Source organism: Hippopotamus amphibius, chromosome 13 (genome assembly GCF_030028045.1).
Source record: "Hippopotamus amphibius kiboko isolate mHipAmp2 chromosome 13, mHipAmp2.hap2, whole genome shotgun sequence".
Lineage (NCBI taxonomy): Eukaryota > Metazoa > Chordata > Mammalia > Artiodactyla > Hippopotamidae > Hippopotamus > Hippopotamus amphibius.
The window spans coordinates 7,871,280-7,896,127 of record NC_080198.1 but is presented as its reverse complement, the minus strand read 5'-3'; the positions used below and the strand labels follow the sequence as shown (position 1 = coordinate 7,896,127).

At 47.7% G+C, this 24,848-nt stretch overlaps 1 protein-coding gene across 2 annotated transcripts in view; it reads left to right on the top strand.

The window, feature by feature from the left end:
* Positions 1–18,828: 18,828 nt before the first annotated feature.
* LMCD1 (LIM and cysteine rich domains 1) overlaps positions 18,829–24,848 on the top strand; it is a 57,689-nt gene continuing 51,669 nt past the window's right edge. The window contains exons 1-2 of one of the 2 annotated variants that reach the window (XM_057705705.1): positions 18,840–18,975; positions 24,364–24,439. In XM_057705705.1, the coding sequence (XP_057561688.1) occupies positions 24,438–24,439 (2 nt within the window). In that variant the 5' untranslated portion in view covers positions 18,840–18,975; positions 24,364–24,437. Of the gene's footprint in view, positions 18,976–24,363; positions 24,440–24,848 lie in introns of both variants that reach the window. The other variant, XM_057705704.1, reaches the window with a different exon arrangement.

Genomic DNA, 24,848 nt, shown 5'->3' with positions numbered 1-24,848 from the left:
CATGTAAGCTCCCCGCCTATTAAACCATGGATGTCCCTGTTGCTGACTCTGGGCTCTTTCTTTGGTCTTGAAGCTGGGCAAGCATAGGGCCTGTATGCCTGTGGGGTGCAGCCCAAGAGACCCTAAGAAAGATAATGAACCGACAGACGAGACAGTCTTTAAGGTTCCTCCCCCAACCAAACCCCAGGTCCTGGAATCCTCTATGTCTCTGAATTCAGGCTGAAGCAAACAGGTATTTTCTGAGACTTAAACATGTACCCTAACTAGAACGGAGGCTCCACGGAGCCAAGGATTTCTGCATTTCCTTCGCGGCTGCACCATCAGCACCTGCACCCATGGCTGACATGTACTAGGTACTTGGGAAACACCTGTTGGCGAATGCAGGCGAATGAACCCCAGTCAAAGCCTCTATTTCTTCCCCCTGGGCGACCCACGGACAACCATATCTCCTCTGGCTCGCTGCGGAGGAGAGGCAGGGCCCCAGCCAATGCTCATCTTGGGACCTCATCTGCACAGATTCAAAGAGTCTCCTCCAAACATCTAGGAAAGACCACATCTGGAACCTAATGTCAGCTCCTGATTATTTAACCTGATGGGGTAACCCTGAAATGCGTCCTCCTCCACCCTCTAGAAAGGAAGGGGCGTGCACTGTGGCCCCGGACACCAGATACATACAAGGCTTCCGCTGCCCTGGACTTTGAACCTTTCCACGTTGCCGATATTGAACCCTAATTGTGTTGCTGTTGGTCTCCAAGGTAAACAAAGTTTTACAGGGGAAATGTTTGGACCTTGAGATTCCTGTTTGCTCCAAGTCTGGACTAATGGCCGGAACTGTGGGCATTTCCCTTCATTTCCTTTTAAAGGGCTGTGGTTAGCCCAGGGGGTGGACAGCCCCAAACCATGCCTACAGGGCAACTTTCAAAAACAGCCTCTGGGATACAATCAAGTCTCCCCACCCCTGTGGAATTTCACCTGGAGGACATGCCAAGGATTTTACCTCAAGGAAGGCCCCAGGATCGCAAGATAAGAGCCAGGAGAGGAGGGGAGAGAACAAACAGCAGCGGCTAATATCAACTGCTCATCTCCACCCTTCACGTGCTCCTTGCAAAATAAAGCCTTTTAATTTTAAAGGTGCATTGGCTCATCGACCCTTTTCAACAACCCTGAGAAAAAGGTTTTATTTTCCCCATCTTATTGACAGGAAAACTCAGGTCTCAACACCTGCTCAAGGTCACACAGCTGAGGTATGACCAAGCTAGGATTTATACTGAGATAAATCGCACTCTTAGCCACCAGCTTGCACTGTCTCTCTTTATGCCCAAATCCTGCTCCTCTCTCTCATCACCATAGATATCTTTCCCCCTTGTATGAGGATGGTGTCTGAGTTACACTGTGACTCCCCAGGCCATGAGAGAAGAGAGAGTGAACATAGGCAGAAAGGAACTAATATATGGGTGGGTTGTAGAGGCTGGAGATGGGGAGTGGAGCTTGGTGGGGAGACCAGGGAGCTTGACCCTGGCCAAGTCTGGGCCAGGGCAGAGTTTGAATTGGGGAAGGAGCGCGGCCAGGACTGTATATTAGAAACAACAAGCTGATGGTGGTGAGCCAGCCCTCATGAGGCCCCAAGCAACACAGACTCCACTGGGCCGAGGAAGTTGTCTGGCCCGCGGCTCTCCCGGAAGGGGTGAGCCTGGCAGACCTCAGCCTCGTAACCCAGTCTGGGAAGCTGGCCCCTATTAGGTTTGGCATGGAGGCATCTATGAGCTCAGCAGGAGAGAATGCCGAGTGTCCCCGGTTTAGAGAAGAAAAGGATCTGCTACCTCCCCATCACAGCTGGGCCCTCGCACAGGAGGGTCTGGCAGTGTGTCCGGCTACCTTTGTTTCTGATACACGCAGCATCGCATCCAAATGGGAGCTAGGCTGACCCTTGGCCCACGGGGCTTAAAAATCTGAAAATGATCCCTACATGGTGCTACTCCAAGTGCGGTCCAGAGACCAGAAGCATCAGCATCACCTGGGAACTCAGCAGAGATGCAGAAATCTCAGGCTGTACCCAGATCCGCTGAATCAGCATCTTTAAAGTGTGAGACGCCCTGCCTTAGACGCTGCTGCAGCCTATGATCAGAATCTCTGCAGCTACACTTTTCGAATCTGCTTGATGTGCAAACTTCCCAGGTGAATCAGACACATGCTGAAGGCTGAAAACCAGAAGAGCAGAGCCTTGAGATGTCATAAGGACATTATTACTGTGGCATTCAAACCACATCTTTCAGATGCGTCTCCCACCCAGGGAGCATCACAGAAATTTCCTTTGAGATGGCAAGAAATGTTTCATCAGTCGATTTGTAGCCCATCTGCTTCTGAAAAAGGACTGGTGACAGCTTATCAACAGAGCAGGTCAGCTACGCAGCGTGACACGGTGGACTGCGGGGCAACTCCCCAAGTCCACAACCCACTCTGCACCTTTCTCCACACATGGGCTATTACAGAGCCTAAGAGCACATCACTGGGTTATCCTTGTGCTTGTTTTTAAAATTATAAGTTTTCCTCAGAGGAAAAGGCACTTCTACACTCAGACTCAGTTGTTGATGTGCCTTTTCAGAGCCTGCTTCTCCCCATGGCAATCTGTCAGCAAGTCTTGCCGTTCGACCTCCAGGGGAAAAAGATCTCGAAAGTTCCACTTCTCTCCACCTCCACTGCTGCATCACAGCTCGTGTGTGCCTGTCAAGAACTTCCCAGCTGGTCTCTCTGCTTCTACTTCTGCCTGCCCCTGCTCTCTACTCCACAAAGCACTCAGAGTGGTCCATGAAAGATGCAAATCCCTTCGTGCCACATCCCAGCCTAAAGTTAAAAACTGCCTGCATCTGTTTCCTTTGGCTGCTGTAACAAATTACCATAAACATGGTGGCTTATAACAAAAATTTCCTGTCCCACAGTTCTGCAGGCCAGAAGTCCAAATCAGTGTCACTGGTTGAAATCAGTGTGTTGGCAGGGCTATGCTCCCTTTGGAGGCTCTAGAGGAGAAACGGTTCCTTGCCTCTTCCAGCTTCTGGAGGCTGCCGGCATCCCTCAGCTTGCGGCTGCATCACTCCAATCTCTGACCCCCTGGTCACACTGCCTGCTCTTCTTCAGTGACAACTCTCCCTCTGCCTCCTTCTGCATAGGGATACATGTGGTGACACTTAGGGCCCACCCAGATAATCAAGGGTCATCTCCCCATCTAAAGGTCCTTAGCTTCATCACATCTGCAAGGCCTGTTTCTGTTTTATCAGATGATGTTTACGGATTCCAGGAACTAGGACGTGGATATCTTTGGGGGATCATTATCCAGCCTGCCACGCTGTGTTTCCATTGCCCTTGTTAAAATCCAAAATCTTTACCGTGGCTCTGAGGTCCTTTGTGATCTGGCTGCTACTCACCTCTCAGACCCCATCTGTTCCACGTTCCCCTTCTCCCAGCCCACCCCTAGCCCAGCTATTAGATTTTCAAGTAAGTATGTCCCTGCCAAAGGGTCTTGGCTCTTGCAGTTCCTTTTGCTTGGAAAGCTACTGCTCTTGGCCTCATTTGATGAGTGAATGGATGTCTTATTCCCAAGAACTCAGGAAAAGGAGAAGCAGGAACAAGAGTAGAAACAAACTTCACTTACCTCCCAATATTGCCTGGTTAAAGATGTTCCCACCTAGTCTTTTTTCAGGTGCCAAATACTCCAAAATACCCACTGCCCTTGGTTACCTGTAGGTTCTCTCTGGAATGGAGTCTCTTTGGACAGCAAAGTCAGGACTGGGACAGGAATAATGCCTGGGGAAGCAGCCCAGTCTCCTTGTTGTTGGACAAAATAAGACCACGCAAGATATAAAAACCTATTCTGACTTCCTTTTTAAGGTGTTTCTTAAGTGGTCAAGGAACACTCGCTGTTGATTTTGGTGGCGATTTTACAAAGGCCACTGCTAATGGTAGCATCCTGCCCTGGAGACAGGAGGCCTGCCCATGGTTACATAAGCTTTAATTTTCTTCTGACTCTGAGAACAGATCTATCATTAAATGGAATTTCTAGTGTGCTATTATGATGAAAATGTAAACAGAAGCTTTTTCTTGCCCCAAAAAGGAGTCTGAGTTTTGCATAATTATACAAATCAACAGGAGTCAGTATACTACAGAAAGTGGGTGGTCTCAAGTGATCAATTCACCTTGTTCTAACTGGCCTGGGTCTCTCTCCATTAGCAGTGTCACTCCGGCATCCTGGGAAACCCGAGTCCCAGGTAAACCAGGACAACTTGCCACCTTAGAGGAAGCTAAAGGCCTATCCCTAATACTTGAGGGACCCGGGGAAAAGGGTACACACAGAGGCCTATACACTGTATGTCTAAATATTCAGAATTTATAAATCAAGCTGACACACTGCTCAGTAAAAATATGGTCTATCTTCCTATCATGAGAAATGTCTTTAAAACTACCTGGAAGGCTAGGTGTGAATTCCAAGCTCCTGGATTTTCCTCTGGCTCCTGTTTCCACCTTCTTTTTCCACTCTGAGCTCTCTCCCACACTCTAAAGGGTCTTGATCACACACATGCAGATTCTCAAACTCCATCCACATCCCATAAGCAGCCTCCTCCCGGTTCCCCATCAGGCCTGTGGGTAAACTGTGCCAAGGTCCATCCTCGGAAGAGAATGGTCCCAGAGAAGAGGTCCTCTCTGCTCTGGAAGTGGGATTAGGGCCCTTCAAGCAAGAAATTCTGGAGTCCAAGGAACCCAAGCCTTGTCTGGAAGGAGTGGGTGACCAGGGGGCCAGGGTGGGGTCCCCAGGACAGGAGCTATTCTTGCCTGTGGGAGTCACCCCTCCCTGGAGGCTCCCTGAAACTGAAACCATGGAATGCTTTCTAACAACCAAACACACCATCAGGTCCTCCTGGGTGGAGGTCAGAGTTGACAAACCCAGGGAAATAAAGTTTGCACAAAACCTTTTAGATGCCCTTAGACGATTCCTAGAAAGAAGGAACTAAGGTCCTCTAGAGAGGAAACAAAACTGTAGTGTGATGAGGGGGGAAAGTCATGAGGCAAAAAGGAAGTACTCAGAGCGAATGGCTCTCTTGCCTGGCGACTGATAAGGAAAGTAGTGGTGACAGAGAGGAGACTGGGAACTTGACAAGCTCTTCCTGCAGCGTCCATGCTAACCCAGGTTTCTGTTTTCCTTCGTGGGATTTGCTTTAATGGGTGATGCAGTCTGTAGTCGAAATATCAGTGTACGAAAAGCCGTGCACCCTGGAGACGACGCCGCTGCTCTTGCAGCCTTGTTCTCTGAGTGCGGCGGGTGCCCGGTCACCACTATTACATCAACAACAGCACAGGGGTGATTTGATATGAGGTGGAGGAAAAGATCGTGAAGGTAGAAAGCACTGATGTGCTGGTTAAAGCACAGTGTCAAAAAAGTTGGGTGCAGATTATGCCATTTCCTCACGGTGAGACCTGAGGTGGGTCCCTTTGCTTATCTGAGCCTTGGCTTTGCTTCTTCAGCAAAAGAGGGATCCAGATAGCGCCTACCATATGTGACTGGTACAAGGACGAAATGAGGTACAGCTTGTAAAGAACTCAACCAGTGGCTGCAACACAGTGTTACCGAAGACCACCTGCTGGTGGTGGTGACAGGTGCGGTGCTGCCCTGGCGAGCGGGACAAGTTGTCCAGAGGAGACAGCACCACTGGAGTTATATGGGACATAGGCAGACTGGCTGGATTCTGAGGCTCACTGTTCGTGAGTGTGGAAATGAAGGAGCCGTATTTTTGGTTGTTTGTTTTGTTGTTGTTTGAAGTACAGTTGATTTATAATGTTGTGTTAGTTTCAAGTGTATAGCAAAGAGATTCACATACTGAATATATATATATACACACACACATATATACACATGTATATATGTATATATATAATGTAGTCTTTTTCAGATTCTTTTGCATTATAGGCTATTACAAGATATTGTATATAGTTCCCTGTGCTATACAGTAGGTCCTTGTCGTTTATCTCTTTTATATACTGTAGTGTGTATCTGCTAATCCCAAACTCCTGATTCATTCCTCTCTAATGATGGAGCCGCCTTTAATGATAATGAGATATCGGGTAAAAGAATCCCTTTGGGGAAGGGATGATGGATGAACTAAGCCTGTGGGAACTGCAGATACCAAACTGAAAGGCCAGGCAGACACGCGGAAACATGACTCACTCACACCTCCATTGAGAATATGCACCCGTGAGCACAGAATCGACTCAAACCACGTGGGGGACACCAAGAGAAGCTGCTGAGTGGCGCACCATGAGATTCTCAGCTGTACAGACTCAAGCTGAGTCATCCCAGCAATTCTGTCACATCTCGAGTGACAAAAGGCTGACTGTTCACTGGCAAGCCCGCATCACCACACCGCTTCAACCATCGCCATCCCTGGCCAAACTTAGGTACTACTCCGTGTGTACATGAATCACTTCTAAATTAAGCATGGAGACGTCCAAATTAGCTCACAGTGATCTAACATCTGGACAGGAGATATTTATTACTGAATTGGAGGAGGGGACATAAGCAGAGAGGAAAAAATAGAAAGAAGGCTATGTTCTCTAAGAAAACTATTTTCTTTAGAAATATAAGACCCATTTTTGCAAAAATGACTGACTCATTTTCTCTTCCTGATCATCGAAAAGGAAAGCAAGTATGTGTAATGGAGTGCTTTACAACCAAATAAAGATATCATGTGGGCAGTAATTTCTTAATTCAGTTTGTATTACTCTAGCTAAGTTTAAAATGCACATTTGAGCGTAAGACTGATTTATTTCTGGGTTGGATTGCCTAAGGTCTTTTTACTGTTACATATAGCTTCCCGCAAAGATTTCTCATGCCTTCTTGGATGCAGCAACACAACTCACCCCAAGATGCTCTCTGACCTGGTCACCCCAAGTTCCTGCTCTTGTTCCCATGGGCTGCCAGCCTCACTGCAGAGCACCTGGCTCTTTGGAAGTAAGCTAGGAAGGTCCAGAGGCTTTCTTTGCCTTGAGTTCTCTCGTGTCTGTGTCACAGGTTTCCCAGTTCCTGGGCACGGGAAGGAAAAAAGCATCCATGGTTATCATCGTGAGCACTGGAAGCAGATGGAACAGGGTTCGATCCTGGCTCTGTCACTTCACTCTGTGCGACTACAGACAAGTTGCTAATCCTCTTTGAGCCTCAGCTTCCTCATCTGTGAAATGGGGATACTTAGAGTCCCTACCTCAGAGTTACTGCGAGGATTAAGTATGACCATCTTTGTAAAAGACTTGGCTCAAGTGCCTGGCCACATACCAAGAGTTTCACAAATATGAGCTCTAATTCTTTCTAATGGAGGACTGTCTGGAGTTATTTATTTAGACACCCTGGAAATTAAGCCACTGGAATCGGCTGTTTTAGGTAATAGAGAACTGTAATATCCAGCCAAACTGATCTTCTTTCCCCTCAGGACCCATGTTTTTCCTATCTCAATGCTGCCCATTCATCATCTTTTGCTGTAATTGCTTGTTTAACATCTGTCTTCCCCAGGAGAGTAGATCCTGTGAATTTTTTTATCACTGCTGCATGCCCCACACCCAGCAGAGCTCTTGGTACAGAAAAAGATGTGCAATGGTTGTTTGCTGAATGACTGCAAGACTGAAAAATCAATGGACCAGTAGAATGAGACCAAATGACCAACAGAACCACAGAACAAATAACCAAATGACCCACGGAATAATTGAATGAATGAACTAACAGATGAATGATTGAAACTCATCATCTACATTCAGCTGGATGATCTGAAAATACTTCCCAGCATGACAAAAGATAAGACTACTAAATACAGCATTTTAACTTGGAAAAGTAGATCCTTTGGGGGGATACAGAATAGTTGGTTTTGAGTATTTCAAGGAGTTCAATTCTGTCTCCCCCACTATCAGTGATGGGCCAGGTGATACTACCCTATTGGAAAACATTACTCACTCCACACTCATGTAGCCCTCACATTGCACATCCCTCCCACCCTCCATCATAACCCAGGATCTGCCTGACAGCTTCTGGCCTCGGCATGTCTATCCATGTCGGATGACATCATGGCCAAACCATGTGTCTTGGGCTGTGAGAACAACTGGAAGAATCAACAGAAAGCCCCAGATCTTTCACTGCCTAATTTCTGAAAACAAAGAATCTTCCCTGAAATCTCCCACTCCTTTCTTCTGGGTGAACTCATGCAGTCTTCCCAGAAAGGCTGGTCAGGGGCAAGGCCTTGCTGGACTCCATCAGGGGGATTTGGTGTCTTCATACCTTGTTCATCAGCCACAGGACACACTCATCTTTCAGAAGCTCTGGAATTCTGCCCACGGACATCGGGACACTGTGCTGCATTCCCAGAGGGCCTCTTAGGACGTACGCAGTTAGCCAGACAAGATGCAGACTATCTGTAAATGATAACCTGCCTCAAACAGACTTAAAATGACCATCAGATGGTATTCTGACTATCCTATCTTCCTGAGAATCTGTGATTGTAATGAAATAACTGAAACACTTATTTAAGGTCATTTTCCTGTTGTGATGGAGGAAAGGACTCCCACATCCAGGCTGAGCAAAATCTTAAGGGTCCCTGGGAAGATTTTCTAAGAGAACCAAGCATGAAGACTACCTACCTGAAATTGAGCCAACAATAACTACATAATAATAAAATAATAATTATACAGCCACCAGGTATCAAACACCTTCTCCATGCCAGGCACTAGACTGCACACTTTCTAACATCAGCACATTTAACCTGCATAGCAGTACTACACGACTGGTATTACTGTTTCCATTTTACAGGTAGGTAAACTGAGGCTCCCAGTAGGTGCCCAAGCAGGGATTTGAACTGAACCTGTCTAATATCAAAGCTGATGCTCCTACCCCTCTAGAGGCTGCACCACAGCCCGCTGAGATAGGAGGGAAGGGTGACCACCAACGAAGTGGAACAGAGGGTAGGATGTAACTTAGGCAGGATAAAGTGGTGCCTAAAACCTGGAGTGGAGAAGGGGGAGAAGATGGTGAACACATGACCACAGTTTTCTAGTAGATCAACCATCATCATGTGAGCAAAAGAAAGCCCTACATATAGATTCAAAAGGCTGGGAACAGATAAGTGACAGTCCGGAAGGCAGAGGTCAGCCCAAAGTAACGAAGCACCTCGTAACAATGAGTGCCGTCCACAACTGCAGGAACCGTCTGGTCAGAGAATGAGCTCTTGGACACGGAAAGCATCCAAGCAGATGGCAGGAAACATCCTGGTGGGTGCCACAGAGGCGGGGATGGGATACCCTGGAGGTCCCGTCCAACTCCCAGTCCCTCCTTTTGCTTTGGGAAGATGCTCACCAACCATCTGATAGTTACCCCTGCCGGCACCCAACCAGCATCTGCCACAGGCACGCAGAACAGTCTTCGCAGAACCAGCCCAAAGCAACAGTTTCATCTCCCGCAGGATAGAGGAAGCAATAATGAGGAACTGGTATTCTGAACCTGTTTGCAATAAACAAGGAAGAAGTGGGTGGACATTAAAAGGGACAGGAATCTTGGGAGAGGAAGGAAATTATGGGTATTCCTGTATTGCTTGCAACGGATTGGGTATATTCTCTTACTAAAGCTGCGTACCACCCTCCTGAAGTAGGGCTCACCGTTTCCATCTTACAGCTGGAACAATCTAAGAGAGAAGCTCATTTGCCCATGCCACATCGCTAACAGTTGGTTCAAACTCAGATTTGCCTGATTTCAAAACCATCCCTCTTTTCTCCAAAGTACATGATGAACCCGGGGACGGGGAGACTGGGCAGAGCCCTGAAAGTACGGTACTTAAGACAGGTAGGATGTGATGGGCAGAAAAGGAATGATAAATCTGCAGTGCAGAATAAGACACAGGGAGTAGGTCAGAATGGGCTGCTCAGACAGACCAATGTAATCACTAAGGAAAGACAAAAAACAGGAAACTGATAAAACCACACATCACCTTCTTCACAATTCAGTCTGATTCTGGCCTTGAGTCCAAGCTAAAGAACTGGTTCCAAATTGCCAATAACGTGGGTTCATAAACGGAATCTCACACATTTCAATCTGAACAAAACCCACATATGTCAACTCTGCCCTCAAAAGTAACATATAAAAGCACCACTATTTTTTTTTTTTTTTTTGCAGAGTACAGAATGATTTCAACATCCCATGAGGAGATGTTACCAGGTAACACAGGTTCACCAAAGCTTTGGAAAATTAAAATGCCAATGTGGCAAACAGAATGGAAAACTTGATGAGAAAGGTGTTAATGACAGCATTAACTGTACTGATTTTTACCTCCTTTCTGTTTTCCTGGGAAACTGGGGTGCTACAAGGCTCCCCAGAACCTCTCGCTTATTAGAGATTTCCTGATGGGACTGATTTCCCCCATTATCTGGTGTGTAAAAGTTATTCAAAAATAGATTTTATTCTAAATAGTTGCTATAATTAGGTTGTTGAGGGTTACCTACAATTAGACCACAGATGTTAAGTGTGTGTTGTGGAGGCAGGTGACTGAAATGCTTTTTATGTCTCTGCTAGGGATGCTGACCCTACACTGTAGGAATTAAACGTGATGAACTTAGCGTGACATGGGTAACAGCCCAGGAAATGGTTGCTGGGGCTTTAGTTGTTGTTTTGTAGCTTTTGTTCCTACTATCTTGGGCGTTTGATACAAGTGGGTCCAATTTCAGGCTCTGCAACCAGCTATGTGACCTTGGGAAAATCACATAACTTCCTCAGGGCTCAGGATGCTCTTCTGTAAAAGGGGGGCAAGACCACCACCTCAGGAAGGTGTTGGGAGGTTGCAGTGAAATCGCTCGGGGACAGAGTCTGGCAGAGTCACCCTGATGGGAGCTCAGAAAGGGCACGTGGACCCAGTCACCCTGAGCACGTCCCTTGAAGGTGGGAATTCCCCCTTGGATCGGCCCCTGTAAACCCTCCAGCCCGCCCCCTCCAAGCCAGTCCACCCCTCCCACAACCCCCCTCCCCGCAAAATCAAAATCATTCTCAGGCTAGGAACACAGAGCTGCAGGTCTGCCCCTGAATCCCATTCCATAGCCTTTCTCCTTAGTGAGTCACACCGAGAACTCGCTCCAGGGGGCCACGCCAAACACGACAAGTAGCAATAATTTGCTACCACTTGGGTGCTAACTCCACGCGGGTCAGCAAATTACAGTGATTCCAGTTCAGGAAGAGGGTCCAGCTCAGCCAATTGTTTCGGGTTCCCCAGCATCTCATGCACAAGCCTCATCCCCAATCCCTCGAGGGCAGAACCATGTGAGCTGGAGCCTGGCGTGGAAACGCTTCACCTCTGGAAGGGCTGTGGGGGCCCAGGCCCAGCTGCTGCACACAACCCTGCATTCACTCCTCACAGCCATTTTCACAAACCAAGGGATCGAGGCACAAGGGAATGAGAGACCTCAAGTTGCTGTCACGCTCCCCCTTGAGACGCAAGAGCAGCTGGCAGACCCGCCCAGGGGAAGGCGGCCAAGTCTCTGCCTTGCTTTTCCCAGCACCTCTACCTGGTTTTGCTATTCTAACGAACTGCTAAGTCTCAGATTGTGTCAACTAACTCACATGCCAAGAGCCAAAAAGACAAGGTGAGAAACCACAGGGCAACCATACCTCCGCGACCTAGGGATTGGGGTCCTCTCTAAAGCCTACTATGCTTCTGGATGGGTCAGGGCCCTGGCTGGCGTTACTTGGAGGGGTAACAGAAGGGAGTTTAATGAAGGGACAATCGACAAAAGGGAAAACAGCACCGTTCCATGAGCCCACTCGGGAGGAGGAAGCACCGCTGGGCCTGCGACCGCAGGAGGCAGGGACCCCGCCTGGCCTGAAGGGGCCGAGGGAGAGAGCTGTCCCCAGGCTGACAGGGGCTGTGACCGCAGGTGGAGGACCACGACCGCCTCCAAAACCCAGGCCAACAGGGAAGAAGCGGGGATATTAAAGACACCCACCTCTAACCTCGCACCGCAGCCTTCTGCACCGGCTGAGCTGTGTGCATGGGAGAGCGCGGGTCAGCCTCCCAGGCCCACGGCTGGAGGGGTCACAGGGAACATCCAGAATGACCTCCAACGGCCGGGAGTCCCGTTGCTCCGCCGTCGTCCAGGCTGAGCCCTTCCTCCGAAGCCAAGCATCTCCCGAGTGATCCCTGTTGGGTTTGGATCCCAACTAGCTCTGAGGCTTGAGCAGCCCACGTAACAGCAGAGCTCCATTTTCTCATCTGCAAATAGGATGAACGACACCTGCCACCTGCCGTGGTCTTACGGCCTAACCACGTGAGATGCTGACGACACAGAGAAAATACCCGGCACCCGCGCACTCCCTTCCAGCCACCGGGACACTTGCGCGCGTGCGCACACAGGCGCACCTGAGCACACATGCGCACGTGCACGATCACAGGCGCACGCGCACACACGCGTACACGCCGAAGATGGGTAGGCCGCAGGCAGCAGTAAACACTACACCTATGGAAATTAAATGTGGGTATGGTTCAGTCCTCCAGCACCGTAACTAGAAAGTTCTCCTTGGTAAGAGTAAATGCTGCTTTAAAAAGGACACGCTCAAGTCGTGTAACTTATTGCCCCAGGAAGCATTAAGAATTGGGGGGAGCAGATGTATTTCTTTTAAAAAGGGGTACCAAACATCTCCCCCAGAAGTAGCAGAGAAGTAAATCTTTTAACCAGATCCAAGAATGAGGAGGATGATAGTATGTTGGTTTTCAATACACTGTGTGATAAATTACCACGAACTTAGCAACTTAGAAAGATACTCATTTATCATCCTGCTGCGCGGTTGCTGGCAGAATTCACTTTCTTTTTCTTACAGATGTGGAACTCATGGCAGCTAACTTCTTTAAGGCCAGCAGGGCAGAGGTAGCGATTTACTCGGTCTCTGACTTCTGGCTCCTCCTGTGAACAGCTCACCTGGTTAGGTCAGGCCCACCCAGGATACTCTACCTATTAGGGACCTTAATTACATCTGCAAAACCCCTTCACTTTGGCCATGAGACTCAACATAACCACGGGAGTGGAATCCCACCACTTTTGCCACGTACTGTTGGTTAGAAGCAAGGTACAAGTATAGCACAGGGAAGTCTACCTAATGCACTCAGGTAACCTAAATGGGAGGAAAGTCCAGAAGGGAGCAGATATATCTGTATGCGTATGGCTGATTCACTTTGTTGTGCAGTGGAGGCTAACGCAACACTGTAAAGCAACCATACTCCAATAAAAATTAATAAAAAATAAATAATAAATAAAATAACAGATGGTGGGAAAAAAAAGGCTGCAAGTTACAAGTACTATCCACACTCACGGGAAGGGGATTACTCAAGGGCCTAGGCCACTGGGTGGCATCTTAGAATTCTGCCCACTACAGACACTTATACATGAAGGTGTGGATATGCTTTGTAAGGCAAGAGGAATAAAGATCCTTATCCTCATTTTTTCAGGGACTCAGAGATTCTTAAACACACTGCCCAAATCACTGAGCTCGCACCCATGATGAAGCTGAAACACACACAGAGATTTTCTGGGTCTAAATCTTGTGCTTTTCCCACTCGCTTGTCAACCCGGCAAAGAAGGAAATGGCTCCATCGCACCATCAGGTGGGATAGGTGTCTGATGTTCACAGCAAACTGATCACTTGCTCCCAGTAAATAATGATAAATCTGAATTGCAAGTGGCCTTGTGGATGATGGCAACCACGCCGCTTTTAATAGAGCTAGAATCAAACGTGGGACTCTGGACTCCTGACCCAGTGCTCCTTCACAATGAACAGATCTTCCTGGGTCTTTCACCATCCCTGTCAAAGACAGGCTCTAAGGCAGGAGAAGAGTTGGGTCCAAGAATCATGTTTTGTTTTCATCCAGATGTTTCGCCGTACAGGCAAAGCCTTTCTTGATCTAGGAGTCCATCCAAAAATCTGGAGAAAATCAGATAGTTATTCTAAAATTAAAGTTACTGTAAGAATGGCAGGAAAGAAACCAAAAAATTCAAGTTGTGAACAACTCACATATATATGGTACAAATGATGGTCCAAGCTGATACAAATTAAAATATGTGATGTGGTTCATGGTATATTTATATGAATTAAACACATTAAAATATATTCTGTGGCTCAGGGATTATTTATACCTACCTACTCTTAAATATTGGGTGTTTTTAATGTATACGATATGTTGAGAAAAATCATAACCAAATAAAAGCCATCACTCAATCTGTGTGTATTAAAACAACCAAGCCATGCTTGCTACATTGTAACAGCAAAAACATCCTCTCTGTGAGCCATGATGATTGGGGATTTTCTAAATTGGCATGAAACTAAAAGATCTGGGTTCCAGGTTTTGCTTGGCCTCTTTCTAGTTTGGTGACTTTGAGGAAATCACTTTTCCCTGCCAGCTCAGTGCCTGAAACACACAGAGGAGACCAGACACTCAGTTACAGGCTCCCAGCCCCTCTGCCTCAGGCTCTGATATGGGGGGTTGTTAGTTACCATGTGAGTTTCCATTAGAACCTCCTGGGTGTCCTTGCTGTGAGTTAACTGGCAAATCAGATACCATCACTCCCCTGCTGAAAGCTCTATAACACCCTGTCCAGTATGGTAGCTACTGGCCACGCATGGCTATTAAGCATGGCTGACCTTAGATGAGATGCCCTGTCAGTATAAAACACACACCAGGTTTCAAAGATGTAGCATGAAAAAAAGAATATAAAACATCTCAATAATGTTTTCTATCATTCACAGGTGGATATGACACCATTTCAGATATATGGGGTTAAATAAAATATAGAGTTTACCTTTTAAAAGAATTTTTTTAATGTGGCTATTAGAAATTTTTAATCACATATGTGGCTCACATTATAGCTCAGTGGGGAAACACTGATCTAGATTTCCTGCTGTCCTCAGAAAAACATTTAAACTCCACATCAGGATCCAAAGTGATCCAGTCCCCACCAGGTCTCCTCACAAATTTCGTCCCTCGTTACTCTCCAACCATAATTACCCTCCGATCCCTCAGACACATCAAGCTCATGCTCACCTTGGGGTCTTTGCACTCATGATCCCATCCTTCTGGAATGTTCTTTTCATGACAACCCTACTTATCACCATGTTGACTCAAACTCTCTCTTTAGGTTTCATCTCACACATCACCTCCTCAGTCAGGCCTTCCTGGACCACCTGATCTCAAGGGACCACACATCCAGTGACTCACTCCTCCATCTATCTCCTCCAAGGCCCTCGTTGCCATTCTTAGTCCCCTCATCTAATGAGTTGTTCGCCTGTTCCATGCCTGTCTCCCCCCACTGGAATAGAAACTGTGTGAGGGCAGAATCTTTCTGGTCTCATTCAATCTATGTCATACCTTCAGCTCAGGGCCTCACCCTTTATAGTTCTCAGCTCAATGCTTGTTAAAAGCATTGAGCCGTGAAAAGAGCATGAAATGCAGAGTCAAAGCTCCCAGTTGGGACAAATCCAATGACAGGGATGACAACACCACCACCTTGCTCCGAGTGCTGACTCTTGTCCTGTAATCAGCCCTTGACAGTCCCTATGGGAGGCAGTGGGATAACTGAAAGGACCCCGTCTGGAGCTAAAAGCCCTGAGTTTGAATTTCAGCTCTGCCCCTTGCTGGAGTATGACCTTGGATGGAGCCCCTGACTGTCCCAAATCTCCATTTTCTCCCAGAGATATGATTAGAATTATTATGGAATAATTAGACTTATACCATGGTACAGGACTTCCCTGGTGGCACAGTGGTTAAGAATCCACCTGTCAATGCAGGGGACACAGGTTCAAGCCCTGGTCCAGGAAGAAGATCCCACATGCCACGGAGCAACTAAGCCCACACACCACAACTACTGAGCCCACGTGCCACAACTACTGAAGCCTGCACACCTAGAGCCCATGCTGTGCAACAAGCCACTGCAGTGAGAAGCCCGCACACCACAATGAAGAGTAGCCCCCGCTCGTCACAACTAGAGAAAGCCCATGTGCAGCAACAAAGACCTAACAGCCAAAAAAATAATAAATAAAATAAAGTTCTCTTTAAAAAAAAAAGAATTATACCATGGTTGTCTTGAAGTTCAAGTAAGATAAGAATTTTGTCAATCAAAGAGCCCCAGTGATTTTTATCAGACCAAGACATTCTTGAAGGGAAAGGATTCTTTTCTTTACCTGGATGTCTCCAGCACCTAAAACAGGGCCTGGCTTAAGGCAGGTGCCCCCAAAACTACTTGATGGATGAATGAAGCTTCTAATAAACCCCAGCACCACCAAGCAATGAACCTTGGGGAAATCATATCTCTCTACTGTTCCAACCTGGAAAAGATGCCCCATTTTCCTCCAAAGAGAAGCAAAAGAACCCCAGAGATGGAGTGAGGCTGAGCTGTAATGGACCCTATTTCCTCCATTTGCCAGAACAGTCCCGATTATGAGTCTACCCAAGTGTCCAGTCAAAACTGTGACTGTAGGTCGCCTGGAACATTTGGCTTGAGAGTAGGATTTAAAGAGTCAGAACCAACATCCTCAGCTGAGGACAGAGCGAGCTCTACAGGAAGCCAGGAGCAGCTTTCTGCCCAAGACAGGTTCTTTTCCAGAAAGGAGAGACGAGACCATCCAAGCAGTAGCTTCTGATTCTCACATTCTGAGAAACAACCACAATACCTGCCTCCTTCATTGAAACTGGAGCCAAGGGTGAAAATAAGAAAGGAAGAGGGTCTTGTTCAGAGCTAAACGGTGTTAAAGTTCATAAAAATCAAATTATTCCACGGAACAATAATTGCTCAAGATGGGGCAAGGAGGGTGGCTGGGAAGAGAGTGGGAAATGACTTCACTGGGCAGGCTTCTGCCTAGCTTGCAAGGGATAAAGCTTGCCATTGTTATCCTCCTGGCTTCTGTTCCCATAGCTCTGAAGTATAAAGGCTTCTGGCAGGACATCCCAGGTCAACACCATTGTTTCTAGGATTTGCTACTGAAAGGGCTATTCACGTGGAAACCTCTCCCAGGCCAGGCTTCCGCTGGCCGGGGTTTATGGACACCCTGGTTTAATCATGCAGCCCACCTAGGAAGTTTGGACAAACCAGACCAGGGGTGGCATGGAGCCATCTCTCCCAGGCCCACCTTGCCAGCTCACTGCTGATTAAAAGCCAGAATTCAACCTCCATTCATCCCACAAATGTATTCTGAGCATCAATCATGTGCTCAGGTGTCGGGGCTACAGGCGTGGGCAAGCGAGACAAACACTGATTATAGTGGAAATCCATGAAAGAAGAAAAAGATCATTCCCTTGTCTTTGAAGAGTCACAAATAGAAAGCCCTTTCCAGGAACGTGAAAAAGGAATCACAACTTGGGATCATGGGTCAAGATTTGGGATCGCTGGAGATGATAAAGAGGCGTTAAGAAGGAAAGTGTCTCCAATAAGAGAAAAAGCCCCAGAATGTGACCTGCAGCTCCCCTGCCCCCTCACATCAGCCCCACACCATGTCCTCTGAAACCACCCTGCATTCTCCTTGCAATTATATTAACCCACCGGAGCCCTGGTTTCCGGCTGAGGGCACTGCCAATGTGGATTATAGGACTAAAACCTGAGGACAAAAAGGGCATTCTCCTGTCTGTGAAAAGGGGCTGTGTTTAATCCTCTGTCCAGGCTGGGAAAATGGCTCTGGGAACCCAGGTCCGTGGAACTGGCTTAAGAGATGTGGATTTATAGGCAGACAGCATTGTACAGTGAAACCTGGCCGATTTTGTCTTTTAGGACTCGTGATGTTAGGTGCTGCAAAAGACTTCCTCCCAAGGATGTGAGAAATCCACCGATGGTATCTTGCTTGTCCAGACCTGCAGGACCCAATTAATCTAAAAAAATATATGAATTTCCTAGCTTATGGCTTGCTGTCCTGTGTCCCTTCTCCCCAGGTGAGTCCTGAAGCTCCTTCTCTCAGGCTAAAGCCTTGCTGAAGGGTTCAGCTTTGGACCAGTGACCCTCTCTGACCCTGCTCCCTCATCTATCAAATGGGAGTGACAACCATCGTTATCCTGGTAATAATATTACCTGAGATAATCAAGAGATTACGATGAGAAAACATGACTACAGGAAGGAAGATGCACATGATGGCATTTATAAAATCAGAACAGTGTTCTCTTCCTCCCTGAAGGGCGAGGATTTACACGAAAGCAAGTCACGAAAGGCAGATTAATACTTTACAAACGTTACGTTTAAAAACCATCACAACTCCCTGGAATCTCACCACGTCTCCGGTGATTGGAAAACTCGCCCAGGTTTGGGAAAAGCTAGCCAGCTGACTCAAAGCTGCTGCATACCACCTGCCCACCCCCTCCCCTCGCACCCGCAACGACAAGGCAGAAAGGATGCGCAGGGGAACGCAGCTCAGCATTTATTTTTGGACCCAGCTCACTAAAAATACCCGAGCCTTCCTGTTTGATCACTCTCCCTTTTGACCTGAATGGATTGCAGGGCCCGGCGGCCCGCCCCACCCTCTGTCCGTTGTCCTTTAAAGGAGAAGGGCGTGGGGACGGATTCCTGCCGCGCAGGGACAGATGTGCGCCGCCCGGGCGGGCAGGGCCCGCGGCCGCACTGACGTCAGGGCGGCGCTCACTCCGCCGCAGCCCCGCTGCCCGGCCACCCGACGGGAGGGGGGGAGCCGCGCGCTGGGATTGGCTGGCCACGTGCGAGCGCCCGCGGCGATTGGCTGGCGAGGTTTTAGAGGGAGTCCTGCCCTCCAATTAAAGGGCCCCGCCGCGCGGGGCTGCGCGCAGAGCTCGCCCCGGGCCCGCGATCCTGGCCATTCAGCCACCGCTGTCCCCGCTGCCCGCCCTCGCGCCTCTGCCTGAGAAGCCAGGCGCTGCCTGTCCGCCCCGGAGGAGGATGGCAAAGGTGGTGAAGGACCTCAACCCAGGAGTTCAGAAGGTGAGCTGAGATCTGTCTCTACTTACCCAGATTCCTCCTGTTCCCGTTTCCCTCTCCTGTGTTGTTTGAGGCGCCTTACCTAGAAGGAAGCCGCAGGAAATTCATTAAATTCCAAGACTTCACGGAAAATAGAAACGTTGGGAATACATGTTTGAGCTAACGGCACGCACCCCAAATGTTACTCTTCAAGGCCGTTGTGTAAAGTTTTTGCAAAGGATCTTAATTGTTTGGTGATGCTAATTAAAACGTAAATAAGGTAACACTTTTTCTTAACTGGTAATTTTCTGGTCTGTAGGGGGGAAAAAAAAACCCTACCTTTCCCCTCCTGTGATTGAGGTGAAGGTTTGGGGCAGCGGGTTTAATATTTACTCACAAGAAATCTCCCTTTTTTGCTGTCATCCTAGCGTTTTGTGTTTTTTAGACACACACACACAAACACACAAAGAAACCAGTTTCTGCAGTTGGTGATGTCGGCAGTGGCAGTAATTCAAGCACACGGGAACTAATTTCTGTCCCCAGGGTCTGCACGTTTCCCTCTCAAGAAGGGCTGGCGGGGAGCCCAGAAGGTCACGGGTGAATTACTGCCGGAGGGGCCTTAGCACCAACGCCCGCCGGTTACTTACCTGCTTACAGTTGGGAGGGGGCATGGGCCAGAGACTTAGAGGACCTGAGAGGTGCAGGGAAGCCTAGAGACAGCCTAGACCAGTGGAGAAACCGAGGCCCGGGGCACAGAGTGTTGGTTCCAGCACGCAGCAGAGCCTGAGGAAAGCCTGAGGCATCGAAACCCCAGCCCTGCCATTTTTTAGCTTCATCTCAATGACCAAGTCACTTTTCTGAGGCTCAATTCCCTTGTTTCTCACGAGGGGTTGATAGGTCGCATCTCCCTCACAGCAGCAGTAACAGCGATGGTACCCTATAGGGTCATCTCCCAAAGAGAACTTGGTCTCGCAGGACAGAGTCCTCTCTAGATATTTGCCATTACTGGAAGGGGGTGGGGGGAGGCTGGAGAGGTAGAATGAAAGGGGGGAAGAAAAAAAAACTACAGCAGAATCAAAATGCAAGCCAGCCACTTAGAGGTACAGGAGTCACGCATCTGATTTACAGCTGCACCACTGCACGGCTGACCTGCCCCAGACTCCCACACACTGAGTCCATCAGAGGCTTCTGACTGTGTACACCAGGGCAGACTTCATCAGGACATCTCTCAGGAATGTACCTGCCCCTTGCATTTGCCAGACTATTTGCAGAATACAGTCATCTGTTCTCCTTTGGAAGTCTCACAGCATGTTAGACATTGGTAAGATCCCTATTCATTTCTACCTAGTGGAGTGTCAGGCACGCACTGCTCTTGCCTACCCATCTTTGTAAAGTCCTTGAGGACAAACCTTTCTTGCTCATCTATGTTCTGACGCAACATGCCCTGCACAGCAGGACTCAATCAACTAAGAGTGAACCAGCTGAGACCACAGCGTTCGCGGACACTTCAGTTTGTGTATTGTTGTTTTCTGACTTGTGGTAGCACTGAGATATTTGTGTGTCTGAACTGCCTCCCCAAATTCGGCCGAGGTAAAAGAGTTCAGAGCTAAAGGGGCGGCGTCTCACTGTCCACTAGAAAGTCAGATGATTCGGGGTGGTTTTACTACAAGCTGGTAGACAGTTCATGTGGGAAGGGAGACAGGATACACGGAACCCCCCTCCTCAGCACAGCCCAGGCCACAACTCGGAGGAAGCCTTGTTTTTATTTTCCTTTGCATTGGAGAGTGTGATTATCCGGATTAGAGGTGGAACACAGTCTCCTCCTTGTCACCCTCCAGTGCCAACTTCCTTGGCCTGCAAAGGGTTTATTTTCCATTTAGATCCAATTACAGGCTTAGCGAAAGAATGCGGTGGGTAGAGATGAAAGGGTGGATATTTTCTCCCCTTTGGGACTGTGACAGTCAGGAGGAGGATCACCACTTGGTTGATTAACCCATGTCGTGGACTCCGAAAGTCGAGGGGAGGGAGGGGAATGGGGGCAAAGCTCTCCTTGCTGAGCTGTACAGCGGTGATTAAACACTGGGTCATATCAACAGCATGTTGCAAAGCTTTTATTGCATAATTTACTTTTTAAATCTGCAACAGTGGGGGTTTTTCTAACATTTGGCTTCAGGAGCCATAATCACACTTAGGCATTTTGAAGCCATTTCATAGACTCTTAGAGCTGCAAGGAACCTATTTACAAAATGAGCAATGGTTTCAAATGGCCCGCAAGCTGACTCCACTGCCCTGCCCCCAAAGGGAGGGGGCTGCAGGGAATCCTTAGCAGCTGGAAAGTCAGGGAGAAAGTCTTCAGGAGACAGAACATAAAATCCCAAAACTGGAGTAGGCTCTGTGATCATCTCCCCAATTCCAGGCAGACAGAGGGACCGGTCACAAGTCACATCCACAGTTCGTGGCAGGGCATAGAAACAGTTCCCTACCTCTTCCCATCTGTGCTGAGTCGAATGCTCCCACTGGCTGCTCTTGAGTCACAATTTATTTTTTGACTGGTAAAGAGGCTTCCTAGCATGCAGAGTTCCCTGAGAATCAGGAACTAGACAACATTCCCTGGTAACAAAAAGCCTAGAAGGCCAAATGCCATTTCTCTTGGTGGAATCAACCACTATTGTGGATGTGTTCTTCCCTTGTTTACTAAGTTGTTAGTATTCTTGTAACCAGACCTGGGTTCAAATTCCAGCTCTACCACTTACTAGCTGTGTACTCTTGGGCAAGCTGATTAACGTCTGAGTCTGTGTCCTCATCTGAAAATGGGAGAGACAGTAAAAGCATCTCCCTCCCAAGGGGTCTGTGATCATTAAATGAGCTGATGTACACACACACACACACACACACACAAAAGGGCTGAGCACATAAGCTCAAACAGACTTCAACATTGTTATTGTTGGTGGTGGTTGTATATTTCAGTGGATGTGTGACTGCTGAAAAGGAGTCTTTACATGAATGAAGGACACACTTTTCTTCTTCAGATGACTGGCCCATCTGAAGAACAACTAATTTTCATTCGGCTGAACAAAAGCTAGCTGCTCAGTCTTAGTAACCTAGAACCATGACTGATGACCTTGTCTTCATTCTAGCCCAACAGACACAAAATCTGCTTACATAACAGAGATCACCAGTCACTAAGCATTTCACTCTGGAGTCCTGGAATGGTAGGCCTGGAAGGAGACATGGAGCTCTTTTCACTTAATAGATAAGGAAACTGAGACCCAGAGGGGCCAAGCCCCTTCCGTGAGATTGCTAAGAAGGTGGGCCGGGGTCCACTATGCTCTGCAGGAATACAGGCCCCTTGGCTGCCAAAGAGCCATTTGCAGGAATTTAGAAAGGACTAGAACAAAGAGATCTGAGAGCATGTTCACTGCTGACTGTGTGTCTGCCAGTGGACCGGCTCCAGAGGGTTCTGTTTCTCACCCCTCAGCACAATGCCAGAGGAGCATGAAAGGATGGTTCGTCCAAGTGCATTGCCAGGTTCAGCCGGGCATCTCCCTCCACCCTCTTCCACATCCCTCTTGGCTTTCCTGTCCTCCAGCTCCACCCTCTGCTGCGTACTCAGCCCTTCCTGCTTTCACCTCCAGTTCCTGCCTCATGCAAAACTGCTGGCACACCGCCTGAGCGAGCCGATCCAACATCAACACGGCTCCTCGAGAATTGTCCTTGGCTCCCTCCACCTTAGAAATATATTAAGCTGTCACTTAAAGACTTTAATAGCTAAGCCACTGGAGACATGCCCGTAGGTGTATAAGCAACTTGGCCCAGAGAGAGCCATTTAAAAAAGAAAGAAAGAAAGAAAGAAATTATCCAAGTCCTTCTTAAAGATCTCCCAAAACAGATGCTGAAGCTATTACTTGTCAATTGTAGATGCTGCTCATACTGTGCAGACACGTCTGAATATGTGGGGTTGGGGTTGACGACTGACTTTCACCAATGCATCTGCCCCCTGAGGTGGTGGGAGGTGGGGAAAGGTATCTTGCAGGTCATCTCTAGGCTTTATTCTAAGCCATGTCCGCTCCAAGACCTTCTCCTGGCCCAGGGCTTACCAACAGTTCTACAGGCAGAACAGTGGAAAAATGATTTTGGTATCCCCCTCTGAAGATCCCATAGTTTGATCTTCTCTCCATGTTAACTGACCAAAGGTGACAAGGGAGAAAAGGAATGGGCTGGATTCAGCAAAGGCTGGGGACCGGGAAGGAGGGACAGGTGCACAGACTCACGTGTATATCTTCCTTTCCCACCCCTGCTCCCGTCACTTCTGGTGAGGATAAGGTCAGCAGCAGAGACGTCAGCGAATAGCTCCTGTTGTAACCCACCCACTAGGGTCAGCTGGGCTCCACAAGAGGTATTCCCTTTGACTCCGGGAAGGAGAATCTTTCTCTCCAACTTGCACATTCAAAAGAGTGTGTGTATGATGAAGTGGAAATCTGTCCTAATAAGCTCAGAGCTCGGGAATTCTTACCTCCCCAGCATTCATCCAATGCCATTTAAACATGTATCATATACCCCCCAAAAAATAATAAATAAATAAATAAAATGAGAAAAAAAAATATGTATCATAAGAAAAGTTTTCTAGCGAGGGGTTGAGTCATTACAGGAACTGCAAGCACTTACTGGTGATGTTGGATAGGTCACTTTTCCTAAGAAGTGGCTGACCTTGAAAGAGAACTGGACTTCGTTCCCCCTGCAGCCCACTGACCTTTCTTGGACACCAGACTGTCTCCCAAATAACAAATGATTATGGGTAAACAGGACTAAAACTCCATTCCACCAAAAGCAGAATTGGGGAACAGCTTTATGGGACCTCCAAAAGGAAGGGACAGCTGCCATTCTCTAAGTGCCTTCCTTTGGAAATATCCCCCTCTTCCCTTGCATTTGCTAATAGGAAGAGGATCTGGCTGGCAGCTGCCATGGCCTCACCAGGTGCAGGGCCACCAGCGACTTCTAACAGGAGACCCTCAAGATTGAACCATTTCCTTAACTTCACATGCAACATTCAGGCTATCCTGAACCCGTTCTCAGAGCTGAGCACGTATCCATGGCACAGATCTGCAGGTGCTCCAGAAATGCTTTCTAGGAAGCTTTTCTAAAAGAGTGAAACAAGAAGTCCCCTATATGGACCAAGACTCTTTTAGTGTCCGATACTTGTATTTGGTATCTAAGCCTAAATATTTGATGTGGAAATTCAATTGGGTTTTCACAAAAACAGAGGCAATAATACAATTACAAAGTTTTGTAAAAACTCCCAAATCAACCCTTTGCTCACTGTCCACTCTTTTATATGAGAAGTGTTTGCATGTTTTCTCGGAAAGGATGTGCTGGTCTTACTTTCATCATCCATTTGGACTCTTTTCCCCTAAGGAGCTGCCGGAAAACTCATCTGTTCTCTGTTAGGATGGACAAGTTTGGGGAAAGGCACAAGAAAGGAAGGAAAGATATCTTTTGAGTATACTCAAGATGTTTGATGTTTTCTCATATCCTATCTCATTTAGCCTTTAGGACTACTGTGCAAAAATATTAATGTCCTCTTTTTTTTTTTTTTTTTTTTTTTTTTATAGTTGTGGCACATGGGCTTAGTTGCTCCATGGCATGTGGAATCTTCCCAGGGCAGGGCTCGAACCCGTGTCCCCTGCATTGGCAGGCGGATTCTTTACCACTGCGCCACCTAGGAAGTCCTGTCCTCTTTTTTTTAATGTCCTCTTTATATATGAGTAAATTAAGACTAAGAGTTTAAACGACTTGCCTAGGATCATATGATGACAAGTTAAGAACTCACCCAGTCTTCTCCAAAACTGAAGCTCTCTCCACTACGGGAAAAAACCAGAAGGCTTTCATCAGAAGCAGAA